Source organism: Panthera onca, chromosome C1 (assembly GCF_046562875.1).
Source record: "Panthera onca isolate mPanOnc1 chromosome C1, mPanOnc1 haplotype 2, whole genome shotgun sequence".
NCBI classification, from domain to species: domain Eukaryota; kingdom Metazoa; phylum Chordata; class Mammalia; order Carnivora; family Felidae; genus Panthera; species Panthera onca.
Window position 1 is genome coordinate 217,333,719 of NC_138346.1, and position 25,672 is coordinate 217,359,390.

General features: G+C 57.1%; 1 protein-coding gene across 5 annotated transcripts in view; it reads left to right on the forward strand.

The window, feature by feature from the left end:
- ACOT7 (acyl-CoA thioesterase 7) overlaps nt 1-25,672 on the forward strand; it is a 101,221-nt gene that overhangs the window by 43,946 nt on the left and 31,603 nt on the right. For all 5 annotated transcript variants that reach the window (XM_078452507.1, XM_078452503.1, XM_078452505.1 and 2 more), the window contains exons 4-6: nt 115-206; nt 5,558-5,672; nt 13,007-13,093. In XM_078452507.1, coding sequence (XP_078308633.1) covers nt 115-206; nt 5,558-5,672; nt 13,007-13,093 — 294 coding nt within the window. The remainder of the gene's footprint in view (nt 1-114; nt 207-5,557; nt 5,673-13,006; nt 13,094-25,672) is intronic.

Below are 25,672 nucleotides of genomic sequence, written 5' to 3' on the forward strand. Positions count from 1 at the left end.
CCTTGGGGATTAGGGGCCCGAGAGAGGTGTGTTTCAGTCCCGCCTGCCCTGTGCCCTGAACTTCCTGTGGTCTCCCTGTGTCACCACTCATGTGTTGTTTTTTTTTCTCTGAAGGAACTAAAAAGCTGACCAACAAGGCCACCCTGTGGTACGTGCCCCTGTCACTGAAGAACGTGGACAAGGTCCTGGAGGTGCCTCCAGTCGTGGTAAGGAGACCCCCTTCCACTTCCCTCTGGGAACAGATGGCAGAGGCCTGGTCATCGGCCACACAGACGTCCCTGGAGAGCCGCAGGGGCTGGGCGCCGGCCTGCCAACAAGAAATGCCAGTGGAGGGGGTGTCCCTGCCTGGGATCTTCCCTGATGGGAACGTGAGTGAAGGCTGGCCCCGTGCAGCCAGATGCCCTTCCTGGAGGACCCTTCCTCGTGCTCCCGACCGGAGGAGAGGTGGGGGCCAGGACGGTGTTGGGTGACGGGTCCTTCTGCCGAGAGCCAGGACCTCCAGGCTGCCTGGCCCAGGCCAGCTGCTCCCCTTCGTGGTCCCTAAGGAAACAGACGCTAAGACATCTCTGTTTCAGCCTCTTCTCCCTCCACTTGCCCCTGCTGGTGCCTGGCACCACCCTTGCTTCTGTCCTTGTGGCTTTGCTGCAGACAGAGGCATCTTTGCACGGAGGGAGCCCATCGTGTTCTGGTTGTTTCTGGGCCCGCTGTGGGCGCGCTGGGGTGGGCAGGCTTTGGAGGGTGAACATGGTGCCAGTGAAGGATTTCGTTCCTTCCCTGAGGTTGCCCCTCGCCTCCTCCCGTGACCCCAGTCCCTTCGTGTTTCCAGGACACGCATGACAGCTCCTCCGTGGACACCCGCAGCTCTCGTTAGTTCTCACACCCAAGCTCTTCTCAGAGAGAAAGGTCCTATGGCTGCAGTTAGCATTTCCCTGCCGTCACGACATACAGAGAACGACATTTTTTTAAGTTTATTTATTTTGAAAGAGAGAGAGAGAGAGAAGGCGTGCGCACACGAGCAGGGAAGGGGCAGAGAGAGAGGGGGAGAGAGAGAATCCCACGCGGGCTCTGCACTGGTGGTGTGGAGCTGAGTCTCACAACTCGTCACTCTATCTCACGAACCGTGAGATCGTGACCTGAGCTGAAATCAAGTCTGATGCTTAGCCACCTAAGCTCCCTGGTGCCCAGAGAACAACATTTTTTCAAGTAATGGAACCGAGAACCAGATAGGTGGGGACCGGTGTCTGCTCACATAGCTCACAGAGAAGCCGGGCGATCCTGGCTGGGCCCAGCTGTCCCTGCCCTGCTCCTGGGGACCCCCTGGCACAGGCCCTTCCCACTTAGGGGAGGCCCGCTCTGTCTCCCCTACAGGCTTTCTCACTCCCCCGCGCCCCTGCAGGGTAAGACTGGCCTCCCACCCTCTGCCCACCAGCTCAGTGTCTAACCATACACCCTGTCTGGGCCCCCGGGGACAGTCCAGGCCCAGGTGGCACATTTCCCCGGGTGGGGATGGCCGGCCGCGGGGCTCCGGCTGCCGTGTAGTCTAGATTTTTACAAAGACACCTTGGGGCAGGGGAGCCCTCTCCGCATTGAACAGGAAGGGTGCTTAGACCTTGGCCTGGGGTCAGGTTGGTGGCCAGTCCTTTGGAATTGTGAGAGAAGGGAGGCAGCGCTCCCCCCACCCCCAACAGCACTGTGTCACCCACCCCTGCACAAGCGAGGAGAGTGTGTGGACGCTCAGGGCCGGGGTGTGGGGCCGATGGCTCCTGCTGGTCATGTCTGTGTGAGTGTCCTTGGGCTGCTGGGACGGAGGCCCCAGGGAGGACCCTTCCTGCCTCTTCCAGCTTCTGGCGGCTGCGGGCACTCCTTGGCTGGTGGGATCACCCCTCCCACCTCTGCCTCAGACTTCTCATTCGGGTGTCTGTGTGTGCCCTGCCTAGCTGAGCCCCAGCCGGTGGCACGGGGGTCCACATGCAGTATGTCCTCATCCCCGCTGATTACACCCGCGTAGACTCCGATGCTGTGAGAAGCCACTTGTACCGGTCCCGGGGGAGGCAGGAGCTTTGACAGGACCCTGTTCAAGCCAGAACACCACCCTTCAGTCCAGCCCCACCCCGCCGCCTCTCTCCCTTCTCCTCCGTCTCTCCCGTCCCTGCACCACTGACTGGTGCAGGGGCTTTAAGACCCAAGTCTGAGGCACAGTGACTTTTTCTCTCTAGAAATTAACAGACGTACCTGCCTCTGCCTTCACATTTCCCACTAAGCACTTGGCGTTAAATTAGCCATATCCGCATGTAAGTACAACATAATTACTAAACTGATTTAGTTTTCAGATGCCACAGAATTTAGAAGTCTCTGGCAGACCTTTTCTGTGGCTTCAGCGCCATCTGATATGTGTTACGGGGTTGATACCGAGGGAAGATTCTGGGGCTGAGCAAGTAAGCTTTTGCTTCCTCTGGCTCCTCAGGGCCCCGGGGGCTGAGAGCTTTGGGTCTTCAGCCAGCAGGACGGGGTGGGTGGCGTGCCGGTTCCTGTCCCCCCAGAGGGCCAGGGCAGCTCCTCCCCAGGGAGCACTCACCCCCACATCCCGGAGGGGCCCAGAGCTTTCCCAACCCCTTTGTTCAGCCGGCTTTGATAAGACATAAATACCAACTTTGCCCTTGTAGAGGCGGAAGCGGCGAGTTCTCCAGATGGGAGAAACCACCCAGCTCCCAGCTGCAGCCGCTGCTAATATTTATGGGAGCTTTTCTTCCCCCACGTGTGAGGCCCACATATAAGCCTTCAGTTGCTTTGAAATATAGGTCTGCTGTTTTCATTGTCCTGATTGATTCTGGAAAGCTGTGTCTCTCTGGCGTTTATGCTTATCTGCTGGCAGCTTAGCCACAAGGCTTCCTAATACCCCCCCTGAATCTTCCTGTCAACCTTTGACAGCTGTCATTTATCCGAGAACACACATCTCTGTCTTGGTGCGTGTGTATTACATGTCTCTTTCGCGTGTATATACATATTATCTACGTGTATGTCGCACATATCTCACAGATACACATGTAGATGTCACAGGCACACACATACCTTAGAACACACACGCTCGTGTGCTCATGGATTTACTGCATGTGCACATTTCCCTGGAAGAAGCCCAGCCGTCAACCGTGTGCAGTGTTAAATAACTCCACCTTCTTCTCCAGGAAACAGGGACCCCAGTATCCCTGTGACAGGAGAAAGATTCCTGCGGTGGCCGGGGGGGCAGCACGGCCCTGGAGAGACCTGGTGGGTGGTGGAGAGTGGACGCTTGGGGCTTTTTCCAGTGTCCGAATGTGCACTTAAGAGTCTTGCACAGACAGTTGGGACATTTGGGCTGAGCTGGCTTCTGCTTCATTCACATCAGCTGGGCTTGGCGAGCCCTTGGGGATGGGAGTGGGGTACCAGCCAGCCCATCACTGGGATGCTCTAGTGATTTTATCCCCAGATTTAAAGCCAGCAGGGCAACGGTTGTGAGGAGGCTGCGTTTCCTCTGCCTTCGTGGCTCAAGTCTGGATGGGGCCCTGCCAGGCCCCATGTGGCTGCACACAGCCAGGATTTATTAGGCTCCGGGCGGGGGCGGGGCAGGGGTTGGCTCTTTCTTAAAATCTCTTTAGGGGCGCATGGGTGGCTCAGTCGGTTGAGCGTCCGACTTCGGCTCAGGTCATGATCTCGCGGTCTGTGGGTTTGAGCCCCACGTCCGGCTCTGTGCTGACAGCTCAGAGCCTGGAGCTGCTCCAGATTCTGTGTCTCCCTCTCTCTCTCTGACCCTCCCCTGTTCATGCTCTGTCTCTCTCTGTCTTAAAAATAAATAAACATTAAAAAAAATTTTTGTTTTTTAAATCTCTTTAAAAGGCATTTCTTGAGGACAGTTGAGTTCAACCATGGATTTTTCCAGATAGGCACAGCACAGACTCTGCTCTTAGGGCCTTTACTCTGGACAGTGGGACGGGAAGCAACAATTTACTTATGGAGGAAAAGGGTAAATTATCCACTGCAACTTAAACACTCATGGTCTGTTTCTTTTGAACAAACCACTCAGCTCCTTTCTCAGCCTCCTTTGGAGACAGGCTCTCTGAGCCTCAGATAATGGTAATTAAGCCGCAGAGTGGTGTTCAGACCCTGTGTGATTTGGGGCAGAGCCACGAGCAGGAAGATCAAGAAGTTTAAAAGTAGCTTTTGAAAGGAGCTCTAAAATTGCAACCTGAAATGAATTTGCCTAAGTCAGAGAGCCTTCATGGGGGGACAGAGAAGGGAACAAGGGGCCCTGAGCTTAGTGGCCACTCCGTGGGCTCAGCCAGGAATGCTGGCTGAGGGAATGAAGGGGCAGATGTTGGAACCAACCAAAGGAGGATGGCTGGGCCACAGTCAGCACAGGGGGCCTGGGCCGTGGCGGCGGGAAGGGAGAGGGCCGGGCCCCTGGGGGAAGCAGCTGTCAGACGGCCCGGGGACCTGGTCTGGTCTTCTCATGTCCCACAGGAAGGGCATGTGTACCCTACACGGGGCCGGAGGACGGGGCCCTTGCTGTCACGTCAGGGAAACCCAGCATCTCTCTCTGTGCCCAAGGAACCCCAGTTTTTGTGCCAGTTTTTGTATATTCACGTTTATTTCTTAACTTCTTGGGTCCAAACCCCTGTCATCCATTAAGAAAGCTCCAGTGGGGCTGTCTTTGCTCTGGGGAGCCTTCCTTGCAAACCTGCAGCCTCTTGGACAGGCTGGGGGTCAGCAGAGTGAGGATGTCGAGGGCACGCAGAAAACCTGCTCTCTCCTCACCCTGTTGGGGCTCCCTGGATTCTGTAGTTCAGTGTCCAGGAATGAATCCCAGGAAGGCAAGGGCAAGTGTAAAATAAAATAAGTAACTGATTGTTGACGTGATGTTGTTTTAGCAGTGGGACATTGGGAGCAGGCTAAACGCTCACGCATATGAACCGGGCCTCTCCCCTAAGTCATGTTAGGTTAGTAAGTTCTGCTAATGCGGTGAAAGGAGGAAATATTGCTACTTTGACACTTCCCACAGGGGCATGTGGGTGGCTCAGTCGGTTGAGTGTCCGAATCTTGGACTCTTGGTTTTGGCTCAGGTCATGATCTCAGGGCTCGGAAGTCTGAGCCCCGCATTGGTCTCCCTGCTGACAGTGTGGGGCCTGCTTGGGATTCTCTGTCTCCCTCGTTCTCTGCCCCTCCCCGGCTTGCTCTCTCTTTCTCAAAAGAAACATTTTTTTTAAGTATACAGTTAAAAAAAAAAGAAAGAAACTTCTCACATAGCATGGTGGAACTATCTATATAGACGTGGGCATAACAACAATTCTAGAAAGCACATGAAGCAAACATTTGACTGAGGTTTCCACCTTCTGTGTATTTTGTTGTTTATATTAGACGTGTGTTATCAGGAAAACAATAGATGGCTCCAGTTACGTAAATGTAGGCCACCACACAAGGAAGCCTTGAGTCCAGGAGGCTGAGCCAGGCCTGGCCGGGGAGGCCGAGGGGAGGCAGGCCAGGCTCACTGCTGCCGGCCTGACCGTCTGTCCGCGCTTGCCCGCAGTATTCCCGACAGGAGCAGGAGGAGGAGGGCCGGAAGCGGTACGAGGCCCAGAAGCTGGAGCGCATGGAGACCAAGTGGAGAAACGGAGACATCGTGCAGCCCGTCCCGAACCCAGGTAGAGGCTGGGGTGCGGGATGGGGGACGAACCTCCGCCAGCCCGTGTGGAAAGTTCTCCTCTCAGGGGCAGTGCGGCCCCCACACCTGGCGCTGTCGCCTGCGACCAGGCCCTCTGGGCTCCCCGGGGCCCTGTCCCCTGTCTGCGCACCATACAGACCCCTCCCCAGCAGCACAGTCAGCAACGAGGGGACGGGAGGGCTCAGCGAGGCCCCGCGGCCCGCGGAGTGTTGGGGCAGAGGCCCCGCTACCTGGGCAGAGTGGAGGTGCCTGGGCATGGAGTTGTTCTTGTGTCCTCCCCCGCGCCCCCCATGTGCTCAGGAGCACATTTCTTATGGGATTTCCAGTTCATAAAAAACACAAACGGCAACAGCTTTTCCTACGCTGTTCCTCGCCAGCCCGCCACTCACGTGTCGCCGTGGCAAATGGCCTCCCTGGCTGTGCGGGCGAGAACGCTCTGTGGGTGCTCCGGTGCCTTCTCGGGCCGCGTCCTCCAGGTCTTTTGCCCCCTTGCCCGCACGTCCAGGTGGCCGGCTTTAACAGCGTGTCCATCCAGAATCCGAACACATGGGTCCAGGGATGGTTCCCTGCAGATGGGACTTCCCCCACCGCGTCCTGAGCAGACGGCTTCCCCGGTGCCCAGACGGTTCAGGGCAGGGTCTCTGGGGCTGTCTGTTCCCATCGGGACACGGTGAGTGCTTGGGACGTGGGTCTTCCTGGTAACCTGTGTCTCCCCTGCACACGCAGTGACCACGTTTTATCTGCGTGGAGAGCGCTCTCCAGAACATGCTGTGTGTTGTTGCCGGGTTCCGTAGGTGACACCTCAGGGCACCCCAGACACAGGTAGTGTCTGAGTTCCTGGTTTGGTCCCTGACAGCTGAGGACCTGTCCCGAGGCATCCCTCTCCTCGCTCTGAGCTGTGCCCCGACTTCCACTAACCAGGACCACGGTGAGCTCCAGGGCCCGGGCCAAAGTTTCCGGCCACCCACCCACTTGCCCTGGCTGCAGGCCACGTCCAGCATCGGGGTAGGGGCGCTGGTGACGGCACAGCAGGGTACACATGAGGACGGGACCTTCTGGGCTTCGAGTTGGGCCGTTCAGCCGGCGTGTCCTGGCTTCCCCAGGCGGGGTCTATTTGCACAAGAGTCTGCAAACCTTTTGGTCCCTTCCTGTGCGTCTCCCCCTTATCCTTCTCATGTTCCAGCCTCAAACCCGCCCACAGGGAAGGCTGGTGGACTGTGTGTGGGTTGGTGTCTTGACTGTTCTTTTCACCTCTGCTTTCCAGCAAACGCCAAAATGACAAATTCCTGGTCCGAAATGTTGCTGCTCTGATGAAATTCTATGAAGCGGTATCTCTAAAGATAAAAAGTACATAGACGGTCTGTTGATAACACAGTAACCCACAAGACAGGCCTGGGCTGCCTCCTGATGACGAAGGTCTGCCCCAGGCCCTAAGACCTCTGCTGAGGGCGTCAGACCCGGGCTCTGCTTTTGGGAGGGCGAGCGCACAGGCTGGTCAGGCACAGATACAGAGGGCTACAAATGATGTGAGGGAGGCGAGGTGGGGGTTCTTAGGAGAGGTACACACTCGGCGCTGAGGGAATTCGGGGACAGAGAAACTGGAGGGGGCTGAACGGCAGCTCTCCCCAGAAGACACGTCCGTGTCTGGACCCTTAGTTGCAGAAAGGGTGTTTGCAAGTGTAGTCAAGTGAAGGGTCTCGAGATGAGGTCGTTCTGCTTTACCCAGGTGGGCCCCAAATCCAGTCATCATCAGTGTTCTTTTTTGTTTTTGTTTTTTTTTTAGAGAGAGAGAGAATGTGTATGAAGGAGGGGCAGAGGGAGGAAGAGAGAGAACCTTAAGCAGGCTCCATGCTCAATACAGAGCCCGACCTGGGGCTCGATCTCCCAAACTGAGATCATGACCTGTGTCAAAGTCAAGAGTTGGACGCTCAACTGACTGAGCCACCCAGGTGCCCCGTGACCAGTGTTCTCATTAGACAGGAGGGGGAGACAGTGTCAGGCCAGCAGCAAGGGCAGGGCTGAGGAGAAGTTGGGGAGGCACGTGGGGTCTGCTCGGGCGCTCCCCTCCTTGGGTGGTTTCTGGCGAGTGCTTGGGATGGAAGCTGGGCTGAGGGCCGAGTCCGGGGCTTTGAGAACCTGAGGTCGGTCCTGGTTTCCTCCTTTGACTGTCTGGGAAACTGAATATAAAGCTCACGGTTTCCAGGTTAAAGTCCCTTTGCGCATGGGGTCATTTTCTGTTTGCTATGGTGTTTGACTGTAAATCTGGTACATAATGTTTCTCGGAATCTGTTACTCTCCAAAGATATTAACCAAAGGTGGCCTTCTGAAGCTCGAGCTTTCTTGACAGACTTTTACAAGCTTTTATTTTTTACTTTTCTGTGTTCCAATAAAAATGCATCTTTCTCAGAAGATTGGCTTAGGGGGACCGGCTTTTAAATGCTTCTTCGGGAAGTCATATGTCCGTTGCTTGTGTTTTTGAATGTCATCTGTACTTCTGACCTCAGTTTCCCGATAGAGCTGCCCTCGGCCTGGCAGGGCTCCCAGTGCCTGGAGCAGGACGGGCTCCCCAGGACCGGCCACCACCTCCTGCGTGGCTCGGCACGGGCTGCGTCTGGCGGCTGTGCTTGAGCCAGCAGGACAGGAGCTCAGCAGGAAGGGCCGAGCGTGTGCTCAGCGCTGGGGGTCTTTCCAACACTCGAGCCCCTTCCTGTGGGAGGACCCCCCCACCACCCCACGTATCTGCGGCTCTCTGTCACTGTTGAGACCAGAACCAGATTTCAGCCAGCTGTTGCCTAGCAACCCCCTTCCAGGGCTGACCTCATCCTTGAGATGCCTTTTCAGAGAGTCTGGGAGCTCTTTAAAACCCAGCTTTTCTTATTGTTTTCTCCATCTGACGAGAGAAAATAGAATTACCTTGAACTCTTTGATCCACGGCCATCAGATGTCCAGCTTTGACCATGTAGGGACTGTTTGGCCATCTGGAGCCTTTTGGGGGAGCTGTGAGGTTTAGGACAAAGTCAACCTGGCTCTGGTTGTTGGCCTGGGCCCGGGCTCTGCCTCCCCGTGGCCGGCCTGTGACCGGCCACCCCTACGGGCACGTCCTCTCCAAGCCGTCCGTGAGAGTGCTTGGTGCCCGTCTCGGATCTGACCGGGATCCGACCAGGTCCCACCATCCTGTGCCCGTGAGCACTTGCTCTGGGGAGGGAGTGAGGTGTGGGGAGGCAGGGGCCGGGCAGCGAGGGAAAGATTGTGTAGAGTCAGACTGCCCTGGTCTGAATCCCACTTCTGCCTCCACGGGGGCTTAGTCTCCCTGCGCCTCTGTTTCCTTGGCTGCAAACACAGTAAAGGGGAATTTTGTGTTTGTTTATGGCCGTGTTGATCCCCTCCTGTCACTGCCCTGGGGACCTCACTCAGGTTCCGGATGTCATCGTATAGTTGAGGTTCAAAGAATTGGCTCTGTATTAGCCAAGGTCATGGTAGCTGCTGTAGCTTCTGAACCCTAAAATCCTAGTGCCTAACTTACTAGAGGTTCATTTCCTATAAAGTCCAAACCGGGTGTTCCTAATCAGGGGGTGTCCTGCAGATGGTGTGGACTCTGTCTTGGGGCTCTGCCTCTTTAACAGGTAGCTTCCGGGGTTCTCTTGGAAGGGGAAAGAGCAGGCAGGCTCACACATCTGGGATTTTGATGGTCGGGCCCGGAAGCAGCAACGCCCCTGGGCAGCCTGCGAGGGGCCATGCGTGGAGAAGGTGAGGAGAAGGGACTGCCCTGTCCTGCCTGCTGTCCACCTGTTCATTCCTTCGCACGTGTGGGTCACCTCCCCGGAAATCCTGTCCAGCTCGCGTCAGAGAGCAGTGTCTCGGGTTGTGTGTGGTCTCCTGTTGCATTTAGATGCAGTACTTTGGGGACCAGGGGCCAGGAGCCAGGGAACTAACAATGGGCCCCCTGCACTGGCACTGTCTACACGGAGGCGGGACAGCAGGTGGGGGCAGACACGCTCACCTGTTCCCAGGGCTGAGCCTCCTGGCCAGGGGAAGGCCTGCAGGAGACCCTGGTGCTGCCCTCGGGGTGAGGGTGGGTCCTCTCAGTCCCTTTCAGCCGTCCGGAAGGGTCTTCGTGTCCGCTGTCCTCGGCCTCACTGGAGTGGGCACCTGCTCGTCTGCGATGGGGGACGTCAGAGGTTTTCCCCTCCTGAACTTAGTGGGCATTGGATCTGTTGACTTCCTGTCGGCTGCTTGTGACAGTCACGCTGAGAGTCCTTTCCAGGCACACTTCTCAAGCTCTCTCAGCTGGACGGTGGCTTCCTTGACACTCTCGCATGGACACATTTGTGGGCTGAGTGGTGATGGGCTTTGACCTCTGTGCCCCTCGGTCCCCAGAAGCAATAGGCTTTTCCCACCTTGATGCCCCAGGTCTCTGGGCTCCATTCACTCTCATTTCTGCTTCCAAACTGGCTGTTTCAAGGGTTTCCTTTGGGTGGGGCCCCAATTCTGATGCCCACTTATGTATTCATTAAGGCAGCATGGGCAGCGGTAACAGCCCCCGAGTCTCTGTGGCTCCACCTTGCACTTGGCAGAGTCTTTTCCCGTAGGTATCACTGTGGTTCACCTGAGGCGCGGAACATGAACAGAGGAGAGGCCGCTGAGGACGACCGGGGACGGGGAACCAAACACACAAAAAAAATAGACACAGGCCCACCTGCGAAGAGCCCCGTGGGTGCCAAGTTCATGGCCGAGGGAAGCAGGACTGGGGTGTGGCCGGGGTGGGGGGGGGTGTTGTTTTTCCCCATCAGAATTTTGGTGCTTTCGCTTATTAAAAGCTTATCGGTTCAAGGTCTGAGAACATTAAATTATTAGACATGGCCTAACTGATAAGTTTTGAATGCCATTCGAGAACAGTGGGGGCATCTCTTTGACTAGATCGTGGTCATTATTCAAATGGCTTGTCATTTGAGTAAATAGACATCTGACACGACAGAGCTTTTGTGTGCAGTTCTCCATGGTTTGATGTTTTAAAACCTTCACCTGCAGACCTCTTTGCTGGTCAAAGCAGTTCCTGAGATTGGGCCAGATTTGAGACTGAATTTTCATTTGTGCTGCAAGAGTGGCTTTCGCGTCTTTTATGAGTAGGACACGAACGCGGGCAGCAGAGCAGGCCCCCTTGGCTCTCGGGGCCTTTCTGCTCTCCGCTCGCGTGCTTTGCAGAGACAGGGCTCGAGGGAGTCGGCGTTTGAGATCAGCGTGTTGTGGACCGGACAGCGCTGACTGGGGGTGTTTCTCTGACAGGCGAGGAGAGGGTCGTCATCAGTGTGCTTTGTGGTTTCTCCGGCTGTCCCCAGGCAGGGGCGCTCCAGGTGTCTGAGCCCCCAAGGCCGGCTGTAGGCGTGGCCCTGGCTGGGTGCAGCCTCACCAGCAGGGACCGTTGCCTGCACCTCCCATAGCACAACAGGGATTTGGGGGTGTGTCTTCGCCATTTCCCCGTGAAATTAGAAACCGGGGAGGGCAGAATCCTGGACACCCCTAGGGCCTGGGAGGCCCGCACTCAAGTGGCAGCTGGGAGGAGCATCTCCTCCCTGGAGTCAAAGCCACGGGCCGTCTGCACTACATGCAGTCCCCGCGGCACCAGGAGACGCCTGGAGCGCCTTTCCCGCTGCTTTTGATGTTACCCCATCCCCCCTCTCTTGGACTTGTCCCTGTCGTCTGTCGGTTGGTTTTGGGTAGTGTCCTTGTCCACCAGCTCGTGGAGGGGCCCCTTGTGATGACAGTCTGACCCACATCCAGACGGGTGGGCTGGATGGCCAAGTCCCCAGAATGTGGCCTCTCACGTGGGAACCCTCCACTAGCTCCTGACCCCGGGACGGGATGCTGCTTCCTACCCCCCAGCAGAGCCCGAGGCGGGAGCTGGGACCTCACGCGGGAGCCGGCCCCTGCCTCTGACCGCACACAGTGAGCCAGGAAGGAAGGTGGGGGGAGCAGGGCCAGTCGTGGGACCCCCTAGAGGTGAGAACCGACTGCCCCTGAGAACCAGACACCCCCCCCTCCCCTTCCAGAGTTGGAGCCACTTCATGGCTTCCCACGCAGCCGAGGGCCTCTTCCGCCTTCCACGGGGGCCTCTCAGTGGACGGCATGTGACACAAGTGCTCGGAACTTGAGTCTGAATCACTCTAAGCTGTGAGGCTCGAGGACCAGTACAAAATGTCTTGAGTTTGGAGTTAAATACTTCACGGTCTCAGTTTCCACGGGCTCCAGTTTCCCTGCCTTGTGACCCCTTCAGGCCAGCAGGTGGTTCGAATTCCGTAGGGAGGAGCGTCAGACAGTCTCGGGAGGACGGGTGGTGCTGGGGAGACACCGGCGTGCCACCAGCTCTTGCCTGCAGGGCGACATTAGCGTTTGTGCAGACTGTTCCGTGCACAGCCCCACGTAGAGAGGACCCCTGCTCATCTGCACTGTGTCCCCGTCACTCAGTGGCCCTGTGGGCCGGCTTCCCCATGGGCCCGCCCGGCTGGGGCGGGAAGGGTCGCCCCTCCTGAACACCAGCCATCCGGGCAAGAGACAAATGAGGGTCATCCTTGCCCGGAAGGCTCCGGAAGGTGGGAGCGGCGGCTGGGTCTGCTCAGAAGACCTTATACCCGTGTTACCCGCACGTGTTAGGGGAGGCAGTGCCGCGGTATGACAACCGCCTTCTGGGGACAGGGTTTTATCACGTCTGGTTTTAAGCGTAGCCTCTTACGGCTATTTCGGCAGCATCATCAAGGGAGGGAGGGATGCCCCCCGGGGATTTGGTGAGCTGGGGCGGTGACTGGGAGGGAGAGGCTGGCATGCCTCTGGGTGCCGAGTCTTCCTGGGCAGACTGGGGGCTGGCGGGAGTCCCAGGGTGCTGCCGGGGAGGCCGAGTCTGTGGCCTCAGGTTCCTGGTTTCCACCTCGCCGTTGCGTTCGGTGAGCTATAAATGTACACGCTTGCGAGGTTGCATGGTAAGTCTCTGCGACATTGTCCACGATCGTTTACAAAATGGGAGTCAGAGCCAGACCGAAGACCGTCCCGATGGAGAGTGCCCACAGCCCTGGGAGCGTGTAGCGGCGAGGTGTCTGCTGGCTGCCTGTGGCTCGGGACAGGGCCTTGTTGGGGACACGGGGAGTGACCTCGGGACCCACCGACAGAGCGGCTGATCAGCCTCCGAGAAAGCCTTCCCCTTCCCCGGCCGGAGCACGTTGAGAAATCACCCCCGAGCCGTCAGCTCGGCGTAGCGCTCCGTCGCGCTCCGTCGCGGGCGGCGATCTGTTCCCCAGGCCTGATCTCTCTCCTTTGCAATTCCAGAGCCGAACACGGTCAGCTACAGCCAGTCCAGCTTGATCCACCTGGTGGGGCCTTCCGACTGCACCCTGCACGGCTTCGTGCACGGAGGTAAGAAGACAGCGGCTCCCGTTTGCACGTCCCCGTTAATCCCCCGGGAGCCAGGCTGCCGTCTGACCTAGTTTAGGCTCGTGTGTTTAATGAAGGAGAAGTTTAAACTTTTAAGAAGCTGCATAATCAATCACCGAAATACAGTCGGCGCCTGTTTTTAAAATTGGAAACGAGAGTCAGATGGACGACTGTCCTGATGGAGGGTCACTCGCCACCCCAGGACCATATAACCGTGAGGTGTTTGGTGGACGCCTGTGGGTCGGGCCAGGGCCTTCCCGGGGACAGTGATGTCACCAGGGAGTAACAGTGTGACCCGCCAACAAAGAGTGGCTACTTGAACATGGTTTTGCTGCTGGGTTGTTCTTTATTTCTTCCTTTGGTCAGACTCCACCTTAAATAAGGCTCGGGAAGTACGGCGGGACGTAGGGAGGACTTAGCTCTGGGTTCACAGGGGGCACTTTTTACCTTAGTGAAGTGTAATTGCTTTTTGTGATTTACAGAAAACAATAGATATACAGGCACTGACACAATGCCCTTCCTTTATGCTCTCATTTCCAATTGCCCAGAGCACCCAGCTCTTCCATTTTCTCCTCAGAAAACTCCTATTCATCCTTCAAAGGCCAGCTCACGTGGTACCATTCTGTGCAGGGTTACACTGATACTTCCACCAGGGGAGGCCTCAGGAGCGAGTCTTGATCTTACTGTTTGTGTGGCCTCCGGGGCCTCACAGAGCCAAAGAGCCTCTTTCCAGGGACCTGTTTCGTGAACAGGAGGCACAGATTACTTTCAGGTTGAGAAGCGTAGGATAATGGGCTGTGGGATTTGAGATATATTTTTTAAGTTGGTTTCTTTTTTTTTTTTTTTTTTTTTTAGCTAGTCCTCTTTTTGTGTACATATACGTGTATATTTTTAATTCCATGATTGTCTTCCTCTCTCAACTAAATGCTGGCGGCGGTGCCCTTAGATGTGATTCACTTAGATCCTACCCATCGGAAGCCGTGCTTTGCAACCAACAGTACTTTCCAGGCGCGTGCGTGTGGTGGCAGGCAGGGCATCTCCGTACTCTGAGGACAGGGCGGTCTCATAAGCCGTCTCGTCTCCTCTTCTCCACCAGCCCTCACCTGCCTCCTGGAAATGGGGGGCCCTCTTCCGAGCCCAGGCTCCTGTAGCTGCTGAGAACGGCCTTTCAGCCTGCCTGAGCTCCATCCCGCCGGGAATTTGTGAAACTCTGTGCTAGAACTTTTGCTTGTCTCGTCCACGTGTTGGAAGTTCGGGATGGTGGTGTTTCCTCCATCCGCTGTCTCCTTGTTGAAAAGCCTGGGCTCTGTCTTTAAGGGCAGGAGGGTGTGAGGGAGTTGTTGGAAATCTGGAACCCCACGGGTTATCGTGTTCACCCACGGGGCCTGGGCTGCTGCGTCCGTTCGATACCGGCACGGTTTTTTAAGAAGCGCATCGAAGGCATGTTTGCGATGGCTTTACAGTTTTTAATGCCTATTTTAGTAGGGGTTTTGTGCCCACAAGTTAAAAAAAACACACCTAATATTTTTATCAAATGCGATCTCTGAACGGTGTCCGGCTAACTCACCGGGAGCGAATGAACAAAATTAACACTGTGCTGGAAACACCCGCGAGAGACCTGGGATTTTATGGTGTTTTCCTACAGAGAGAACGCTGTCGATAGATGGTGTCTAAACTCATTTGAATCAAAGTTGCCTCTAACCTGTAATTCAGTAGGTGCCAATCGCAGGGGAAGCTCTTGCGTGGAAATGGATGCCAATTTGGCTTTTATTCAGTCATCCTGTACCGCGTATGTGTCTTTCAGAAACCATTCCCCCGTGCCATTTTCTGTGATTTTCACACCCGAGATAGTCTTAATCTTGTGAACCCGCTCCTGTCCCGCCACTTAGAAACACACAGCACAGACGCCGGCCGCTGGCTGTGCTAAAACTGGTGAGGGGTGTAGCGGGTGTGGGAGGAGGTCCCAGATGGAATACAGGACGCCAGTCAGATGCCCAGTCTTGCGTCCCGTCCTGGGTGCGTGGACGGGACCTCCGGTGACTCACTGAGGGAGGCAGGAGCAGCAGGGAGCTGGCAGGAGGCTGTGCAGAGGAACTTGGCCCAGTGTGCCGGGAGGGACCGCCGTCTGTGCCCCCCTGCTTCTGACGTCAGGGCCTCCGCACAAGCGTCAGCCTGGGGTTTGGCCTCTGCCTTCCCTGGGTCCTGGGTGAGGCCTCCCCTCGCCCACTGTCGGTTGTGGCCCCTGAGGAGGCGACTTGGCAGATATCTGGGGGGGGGGGGGGGGTTTAGGGTCATGCCACAGTGAGGACCTTTTCATAGACTCGCCCGACACCCATCCTTGCTGAAAACACTCGGTGAGAATGGGAATTGACGTTACTTCGTGACAGGATAAAACACAGGTATCTGAGCCCGAAAGTAAGCATCTTACTCTGAGGCGGAGTCATGGGCTCGATCCCATGAACCGTGACGTCGTGACCTGAGCTGAAGTCAGACGTTTAACAAGTGAGCCCCCCAGGCGCCCCCTGTGCCTCTTTCTTCCTCTGGGCTGCTCCCTGCCTGGCCCTCTGTGGGCCGTTCCCCGGGAGGGGGTGTCTCTGCTCGCCACCAGCCCGACCACGACCATAGTGGGGGGCTCCCTGGGGGGTGGCCCAGCGTCCCGCTCAGGGCGGACTGGAGGTGTCCTCCGCACGAATTCTGCACTTCTGAACTTCCGGCGGCCTTGGATTTTTTCCCTTTGGCACTTTAAAAAAACTTTTAATTAATTATTTGAAACTGAGGTATTCTGTGGAAGGGGGTCCAAGACGGCCTCTAACCAAACCCAGCTGCCCCTGCCCTCGCTTTGCTTGAGCAGCGCTCTGGCTGTGCTGCTCGGATGTCTGTGGCTCCGTCTCCCCGGGCCTCTCGGCACATCATCCCCAGACTCCGCCGGCGTGAGTACCGCCCGCGCCACGCCAGGCAGAGTGCCACGCCTGCGTCGCCGTGTGGCTTTGTCACCGCGGTCCCTCCTCGTCACCTCATCTTCCACCGACTTTGAACACCCAGCTAAGCCTCCGTGCCTCCGTAAAATGCTTCTCAGTACAGTCTTGCCCGCCAGGCAGTCGTTCGGTTCGCGTTTCCCTGGAGAGAGCGCCCTCCCCCCACCCAAGCCGGCCCGCCCGTTCCCTGCACCTGCTGCACGGCTCCCCGGGGCCAGGCGCTCAGACTCCTAGAGCTTCCCGTTTCCTCTTTGCTGGTTTAGGTGGAACACGTCCTCCAGTGGCTTCCCGTGAAAGGTATGTATTAGCCAGGTTAAAGGTTCAGGGGCGCCTGGGCAGCTCAGTCGGTTAAGCGTCCGACTTCGGCTCGGCTCATGATCTCACGGTTTGTGAGTTCCAGCCCCGCGTCGAGCTCTGTGCTGACGGCTCAGAGCTAGGAGCCTGCTTCGGATTCTGTGTCTCCCCGCCCCCCCACACCCCTCCCCTGCTCACACTCTGTCTCTCTCTCTCCCCCCCTCTCAAAAATGAATAAAACATTAAAAAAAAATTTTAAAGATTCAGCTGCTGGGCTGAAGGCCCCAAATGGTGGCTTCCACGAGACAGAGGACTATTGTGTCCTGTGTAATGATGCAGTTGTGAGAGGTCAGGGGCTCGCGTGGAGGCTCCCTCTGTCTCGGTCTTCTGTCCCTGGGGTGGCCCTGTTTCTGCCGGGCGGCAGCACAATGTGGCACCAGTGTTCCGCCCAGAGGCAGTTGGGCTCCCGGGAAACTGCACCCAACGCTCACGTCCGCTGGTGGGTCTAGCTGGCCAGATGCGTCTGTCGAACACTGGAGTTGCTATAGAAGAAAGGGAGAACTGATGGGGGGCACTCTCTCGGGGGCTCAGTGGTTTATCTGCAGTTTGTGTCTGGCATGCTTTCCCAGGGACTTGGAGGCATTGGTGCGTCACCTTACGGCTTCTGAGGTTCCCGTTCAGAAATCCAGGGAGTCTGGCCACACCCCTGCCTGTCCCCCTTCCCCGATCCTCACTGCTCATTCTAGCCTCTGCCCAGGGCCCTCCCACCATCTTCCTGCTGTCTGCCTTCCTGAATAACAAATTGTGTGGTCTGCAGTTTCCGGGCCCCCCTCCCCGTGCTGTGCTTAACAAACCCTCCCTCTGCAGCCACTGCTCTGGATGGCTGTGCCCTCCCCCCACCCCCCACCGGGTCCTGAACACCCCAAGCACCCATAGGTCGGGGGACCTCGCTGGGGAGCCGCTGCTCCCGAGATGGAATCAGATGCCTGCAGCTCTGGCCCTGCCCCTGCCAGGCCCCGCCCCTGCCAGGCCCCGCCCCTGCCAGCACAGCCTTTGCAGCTGGTCTTACCCGTCAGTCTCGCCAGCTTTTGTGGGGTCGGCCCTCCGTTTGCGTTTTGGACCCTCTTCCTGCCCCCTTCAGGGGTTTTGCCCCATTGGCCGGCTCATCCTTCCCACAGTGTTGGTCTGTCCACTATCCTGAGAGGTTGTGGATTGTGGTCTCATTCTTGCTGCCCGCGGGGATCACCAGGGCACTCAAAAATGCAGATGCCCGGGCCCAACCAGTAGGACCGGAGGCCATGGGGAGGCCCAGGTGTTCCAGTTGCTGGAGCTGCCCGGTGATTCTGTTGGTCGGGACGGCCTGGGGGAGAGGACACAGCCGGGAAGGGTGAACCTTGCTTGGATCCAGCGCCCAGAGTGTGTTTCCTGCCTTTGAAAACCATTCCCAGCTCTGAAACCTTCTTTTGTCGGCCAGGTGTCCCTACGACAGCCGCCCAGCACCCTGCTTCACGCTACTACTGAAAAGCTGGAAGAGGGAGAACATTGTTCCTACAGCCAATTATCGTTGGCCTCTGTTTTTGAGTTTATTTATTTATTTTGAGAGGGAGAGAGAAAATCCCAGGCAGGCTCCTCACTGCCAACGTAGACCCGGACGTGGGGCACGTGAGATCGTGACCTGAGACCAGATCGAGTCGGGCACTTAACTGACAGAGCCCCCCGGGTACCCCTATTTTTGTCCTCTTTATTTACCCTGTGAAAGACCCCAAAGCTGGGAGAGGAAGGGAGCTTACAGGCTCTCAGTCCAGGAGGGGGGTCCTAAGCTATTGGCAGTTTTTCTCTGTTAGAATCGCAGGCAGTAAGTCAGACTGTGGATGGAGCTCCAGTGTCCCTAGACCAAGCTGCCAGGTTGGGTCCCACTTGGCAGGCTGGCGTCTTTCCCACTCGTAGGACAGGCCTGTGTGCAGGCCACGTCCAGTGGGGGAGCCACGCCTTCTGCCTCACCCCGCCTGGCACCTGGTTTTGAGGGTGGGGTGGTCACTGACTGGAATGACTCTGCCTCTTTGCTGAGGCTGCCTCTTCAGCTTCAGCCATGCCTGCACCCCGGCCCCGGGTGTCGTCAGAGCAGTGAATGGACGCCCCGCATGGTAAGGGTGAGCACTGATGGGCTCCGGGAGCCAATGCTGCTGTTTCAGAGAAGAAGGGGCCAGAGCGAGGGGCTTTCTGTCCTGTGCTGTCGTGAGTCTGCGAGTGAGTGTACCGCTGGGGCCCCTACCCCTAGCTCCGACGCACTCTGGCGGTCTGGGGGAGGCGGGTGCGCACCGGCTGGGCTGGGGCCCCTGATTTCTAGAGTGACCTCACTGACCTGACAAGGCTCCCAGCTCTGCAGCTGGAAAAAGAATGAATGATGGAGTCATGACTGCCCTAAAACCTTTGTCTTCAGAGTCGCTGATGTTCCATTGTCACAGTGGCCTTGGTGTCCTCAGGCCAGCTGGAGGCCAGTCATCTCTTTCCTGGTAGAGTGGTGTCCCCAGCCCACCTGTGCCCCATGCCTCCACTGCCCCTTTCAGCTTGGTTTCTCGGCAAGCCGCTTGCGCTCCGTCCCTCCTGTCTCTCTCATCATCCTCTCTCGAACCTGCTCCCAGCACCTCCCTCCTGTTGAGGAGCCCTCTGACCTGCCAGAGCCAAAGCCAGAGAGCCCTTCTCGGCACTCACAGTTCATCCGGCCCCTCTCAAGCTCCCTCCCCAGACCCCTTCCTCCCCTCCCTGCACCCTGAGCGCTCTCTCTCTCTCTCTCTCTCTCTCTCTCTCTGGGAATCCCTCTGGGACTCACCTGGACTCCAGCTGAGTCCTCAGGACCCCCCACCCTGGGATGGCTGCTGGGGTCCTTGGGTCCCCCAGACCCTGTTCCCAGGCATCCCCCTGTAGTGGCAGCCAGGCCATCCCCTAGGTGATCTGGCCAGAATCCCCGTGATCTCCTGTGGCCTGGCTGGCTCTCTTGCGGACTCCCCACCTCATCTATCAACCCGCCCTTTGGGCTCCACCTTCAGAACATACCAAAATGTGAGCTCTCACCTCCTCCACCGCCCTCCCCTGCCAAGTCCCCATTACCAGGGAAATGGCCTCTTGCCTGGTCTCCCGACTTCCCTGAACCACTTCTTTTCCCAATGCTGCAGCCTCGCCGAGCCTGTTACACCAGAAATCCGGTCAAGCCGAGCCTGTTCCAGACCCTGTGGTGGCTCCTGTCTCACTCCCAGGAGACACCAGATCTTTTTATTTGTGTCGCTTCTGTCCTTATGAGGCTTTCCAGGAGGGCCCTCCCCTGTGCCTCTCCGACCCCCCTTATCTTGTCCCCCCTCTTGCCTTGCTCTCCCCCTTCACAGTCCCAGGACACCTGGGGCACTTCCAGCTGTGGACCCTGCCCACACCGTCCACCCCCCCCCCCAGCCCCCTCACCGCACCCTGTGTTAGGTAGACCCCACCCCCACCTGCTGTCTGTGTTCACAGGCGCTCACCACCCACCCCTCCCGGAGCTCAGGCTCACAGGGTGGGGACTTGGCGTGACGTGCTCACGGCTGCATCCCCAGCACCGAGTGCAGGGCCTGGAGCAGAGTAGACCTGCAAGGGAAGCAGGGCCACAGCACGGCAGCAGAGGCGGCCCCGCAGGAGGAGCGCGGGAGGGGGTGTGAGGTCCAGGGTCGCGGCAGAGCACCACGCCGACGCCGCCCGCCTGAAGCGGCGGGAGACAGATCTCGTACACGCCACACAAACATCAGGCAGCCAAGGGGCCACGCGTGGCTCCCGGGGGTCCCAAGGCTGGGGGACCACACAGCTTAGCTGGCACCTAAGGGAGAAGGCAGAAGGGAGGGAGGTGGGTGGTACACGGGCAGGGAGAAGCCTGGTGGCCCAAGCAGAGGACATCTGGGAGATGAGGTGCAGGAGGAGGCCTCCCGCCCGGATGCTCTTGCTGCTTGGTTTCCATTGGGAAACAGCACCTGTGGGAGGAATTGATTTCACTGCAAAATCCAGAATAAGGCACAGATGCTCCTTTCCAGTTTTGTGGCCTCATTTAACTGGAGCCCCTGCTGCGTGGCAGACAGTGTGTCGAGGCCTTGGCTGGGGAGGAGGGAGAAAAGAGAGGAGTGAGGCACGTTTCCGACTCTTGGGGAACTGGCCTCGTGGGGCCCCGAGGTGAGCACGCGAATGCGGGTTTGGGTCTCAGTTTCGTCATCATGCGGCCAACAGGTGTGCCGGTGACGGCCGCATTCCTCCCCGTTCTTACTTTCTAAGAATCTTTGGTTTTGCAAAAGTCGTTCTCGGCGTCCGAAGCCGCAGAGAGCAGCTTTGTGTCCAGGCAGGCGGCCGTGGGGAGCGGGGCAGGAGACCCCGGGTGCCGCTCCTGCCGTCCGGGGCTGGCGGCGGTGAGGACCCTGCTGACGCCCACCCCGGGAACGGGTCTCCTCCGGCCGCCTGGCCCTCTCAGTGGCCTCCTCCAGCCTGGGAGACGTGTGTGGCTGGCCGGCGGTCCCGCTTTTCTTCCGGAAGTGAGAGCGTTTTGCTGGAGAAACCCGGTCAGCCATACAGCGTCAGAATGCTCTCCTCTGCCAGTGCACTGGGATCTTCTGTCTCTGGTGCCAGATTAATTAACTTTCGCTTCCTGTTTCGCTGCATCACTAGGGGCGCGGATATCCCCTAACAGTGGCTTTCCTGTTCAGTATCTTGAGCATGACTCTGACCTGACAAGGCTCCCAGCTCTGCAGCCCTTCACCCCGACTTGAGTGTTTCCTTTGAGGAAACTGACCCGCACTGGTGCCTGGCCTGCAGAGACGCGACCTTGCCCTGCGTGGACTCCAGGCCTCGGCCTGCCCTTCTCGAAGTGGGGAGCACCGAGGGGATTTATGCGCAGGACCGCCACCTTATCCCCAGTCTCCCTTGGCTGTTGGGGCAGGAGTCTGCCTGCCCCACTTTCCCTGCTGCCTTGTTCAGAACAGGGAAGCGTCGACTCTCAAACGGCAGGAGGCGCATTCGCTTGTGACCTTCTCGAGTCCCCTGACACCGAGGGTGAGGGGTAAAGCATGGCCGGGCAGCCCTTTCTCCTGACTCCCTGGGTCTGGGATGCTCCTGGGCTGTGTCTGAGGCCCCCGCCAGAGTTCCCGCTTTTGACACTTTGGCATCAGAAACCCATCTTTACCACCTTGTGTGTCAGTTGCCAAAAAGAATCCTTATTAATTACCTCATTGAATAGTCCCCTGCCCCTGGCCCTGGTTCACAGAGATGACCACAGGTACATTGGGAACCTGGGAGGGAGAAGCCAGACCGTCTCAGGAGGCTGTCACCCCACAGGCTCTCAGAATTACCCCTTGCCGTTACTGGGGGTGGGCCAGTGAAAATAGGATGAACTTACTATTGTTTTCTTAATATAGGAGGCTGGCACCCACACTCCGTCAGTTGGGATTAAATATAGAAACGGGGGCATCTCAAATCGCCACCCACAGCGCAGGCAGTGGCTCTGGGCGCTGAGCTGCTCACGGCTGCTGCGGGTTTGTAGGCGAGCGTGACCCAGTCCGCCAGTCGGGCCTGGGAAAATAAATTTAAGCCTCTATTTTTAAGCCAGCCGACACGCTGTCGATACTTGAAAAACCCTTGAGCAGTTAAATGTTAGATTCAAAAATATCTCCGGTACCCGATGTTTATCTGTATGTTGGGGGCCGAGCGGGTCTCATTCTCTGCCTTCCCATGATTCCTGCAACGGATGTGGAGTCCAAGGACAGCACGTCTACAATTTTGTTGTCATTTTTTAAATGGCGAAGCTTGGGTAATGAGGACAGCACATGACAGACTGTAATTTGCCAGAGCGATTTTCCCATCACCGGGGGCACCTCTTGTACCTAAATGGGAAGACGCTGACAAGCTTTTCCAGTGGGACCCTGGGCAGAGGCACTTTGGGGAAGGCTCGGGCACTTGGGAGTTTAAGTGTTGAAGAGCGAACAAGAGGTGGTGACAGTGTCAAGGACGGCTGGTGGCTTTGGCTTCTCTGGCCAGACTGAGGGCCCAGTAGCAAAGTTAGGGGGACACCAGTCGCGAACTGGTCAGGGGGGTTTCCACTGGGGAGGGTATTGTTTGGTTTTAACAAAATGTACTTTTCTCAGTGGACACACGGCTTGTGACCTATGGCGCCTTCCATTATAGATACTGAGTTTTGTGGAAACAGGCCTTGCAAACGTGTCAGGACGGGATGAGGCCTTTCGTGATCTTCTCTCTGCACGGGCCACGTGACCTCATCATTTTGCCTTAGCAGCAGGTAACGAGAATGTCCCAGAACCAGCCCCGCTCAGTGCTGTGTCCAGGGCTGTTCCTCACCCCACCAGGAAGAGGGGACAGGCAGCTTGAAATCAGCATCTTATTACAATCTCGACTCTTACGAGATCAGCTCTCTTCCCTCTAAGTGGACACCAGAAGTCACTTGACACGCAGGACCCCAAAGGACCACGGCATCCTTGCCTTGTCTGGGAGCGGCTGAAGTAAGCATTTGTAAGAACAGAGACGCTGGGGGCTGCCAGGAGCCGCGGGCAGGTTGCCAGCGAGGCCTGTCTTCTCTGGCAGACCTTTCTGCCTCCAGCTCTGATGCCACGCTTCCCTCGAACGCTGTGGGCACCAGGAGACCTCTCTTTTCAAGGCCAAACACTTGAGCTGTGGACAGAGCTTTTCCATGTAGTGAGCCCTAGAGTCTGCCTCGCCGTCCCTTCTTGTCGAGCCTGCCGTGGCCTCCCTTAGAGGCATGGGTTGACGGACGTGGGCAGAGTTGGTCCAGGTGACAGCCTTCCTGGAGCTTGGACCCTGCCACCCCCCTCGGCTGTCCCCTGCAGAGCAGACCTGTCCTGCAGTGTGGGTATTGCTGCCCACCCTGACTGCCCACTGCCTCTGTGAGTCACTGTTCCCGGTACCCGGGTTGAACCCCCAATTTGGGGCACAATCTCCTAAGAGACACACGTGCTGCCACCATGCCTGTGCCCCAATCTGGGTCCTAGAATCTGTGGACTCCATCCATGAGCGGCCTTGGCTATAAAATGCCAGCATTCTGTGTGAGGTTTGCAGCTGTCCCAGCTCAGATTTGTATGCTAGCTCTTGGGGTCAGGGGGAGGCTATCTTTTTAAATGTCACCCTCAGCAGACGTAGCAGGTAGTTTTGAAGACCAGCCTTATCTGACAGATCCCCTGACACAGCTGGCTCTGGACCAGATAAGCAGGCCCTTGTGGCCTCAGCAGCGAGTGACGGTGGACCAGACTGTTACCCAAATACGGACCCTACGGCTCCGACTGGAGCAGTGTCCTTGAGTTGAATGTGATCCATAGCTGGCGATCCTTCGTTCATTCGTTCATTCGTTCATTCATTCATTCATTCAGCACGACCCTTTCCTGAGCACTCTACACCAGGTTCCGAATTGGGCGGGGACACTGTCAGGCACGTCCCCACCTGGTGCTGGCCTCCATGTCACATGTGATACAGATGGTCTGGGGATGCAGCTTGGGGGCTGACAGGGGCATCTGGGAGCAGGAGGTCACCCAGCTGCTCCTGTCTTTCTCCGGAGTCTGTCCCAGGCTCGGAGCCTCTCCTGGTCAACACATGCTCTGGATTCTGCAATATTTTATTTTATTTTATTTTTTTTTTTACATTTTATTTATTTTTGGGAGACAGAGAGAAAGAGAGAGAGAGAGAGAGAGAGAGAGAGAGAGAGAGAGAGAGAGCAGAAGTGGGGGAGGGGCAGAGAGAGAGGGAGACACAGAATCGGAAGCAGGCTCCAGGCTCTGAGCCATCAGCACAGAGCCCGACACAGGGCTCGAACCCATGAACCGTGAGATCATGACCTGAGCCGAAGTCGGACCCTTGACCGACTGAGCCACCCAGGCGCCCCTGGATCCTGCAATATTTTGAATAACCGTGAAGTCACTTGGGGAATCTCTACCTGCAAACTGGGCCAAAGCCCAGTTTGAAGGAGCTGAGTACGTCCTTTGTTCATTTATTCTTTTATTCTTAATGGCTTCTGCTTTTCCGGACTTATAAACAAGAAGTTGGTTGTGGGTACTTCCTGCATTCCAAACATACTTCCAGTTCAGACTCTGCCTTTCCCTCCTCCCTACCATCCTCCCCGCCCCCCAGACCCTGAAGTTGGTGACACTGCCTGGTGGCTCACGGCTGGCAGCTCTGGTTTCGAGACCTTCCACACCCACACCCGCTAATTTTACTGCCACCCCCACCTGTCACCATGGTCTTGCTCTCTCTTCGTATCCCGCCTCGGTTAGGAATGCCGCCTCAAATCTCAGGGTTGCAGGTCCTGGATCGAGGGGCAGCGTGGCGTGGCCTCTGGCACCCCGTGACCAGGGGCTGGTCCCCGCTCTACCCCAAGCGAGTGCTGTGTCTTTCGAAAACTGGAGGCCATGATGTGCCTACCTCACAGGGCTGCTGTCCAGGGAGCGTCGGTGTTCATTCATTCATTCCTGCGCTCAGTGTTTACGGAGGGCTTACCAGGGAGCAAAGCAGAGTTGGCTCCCTCCAGGGCCGACCCAGCCCGTGGGACTGCGGCGTGCTGAGCGGGGGCTGCTTGCTGCCGCCATCGTTGTTTCTTCTCTGCTCTATTCCCACCTCCCGTGCCAGACTTCGGTGTCTCCTCCTCCGTTTCCTCCCAAAAAATCCTCCTCGTCCCTGGCTCCTCAGGAGGACCCCGGCGGTGGCGCCATCTGAGAAAAGGACAGCCACACATAATACACGTTCTGTTTACAGACGTCTGAAATCTCCTAGTTAAAATGCCCCAGGTGCCCCCCGCCCCAGTTTCTGCCAAGACCTTGCCTCTTCACCGTTCTTGGGTCCAACTCTTCCTAGACTCTGGGATCGGCATTTTCTGAGTGTAAATTTTTGCCGGTGCCGTGGTGTTTCATGGCGTATGCAGCCTCTCTCAATAATACTTCACACTGAATGAGCTTTTGTTGGCTGCTCAAGGAAGGTTTACTTATTGTACTTAGAGTAAGTCTATGGAAAAATGCCTTCTGGATTCAAAACCAGGGAGCAGGGCCCCTTGTCCAGCTGTTGGAACAGCTCTATTCCTTTTTTTTTTTTTTTTTTAATGTTTATTTGTTTTTGAGACAGAGCCTGAGTGGGGAAGGGGCAGAGAGAGAGCTCCCTCTCTGGAACCAGAACCCGGAGCAGGCTCCAGGCTGTGAGCCGTCAGCACAGAGCCCGACGTGGGGCTCGAACCCACAGACCGCGAGATCATGACCTGAGCCGAAGTCGGACGCCCAGC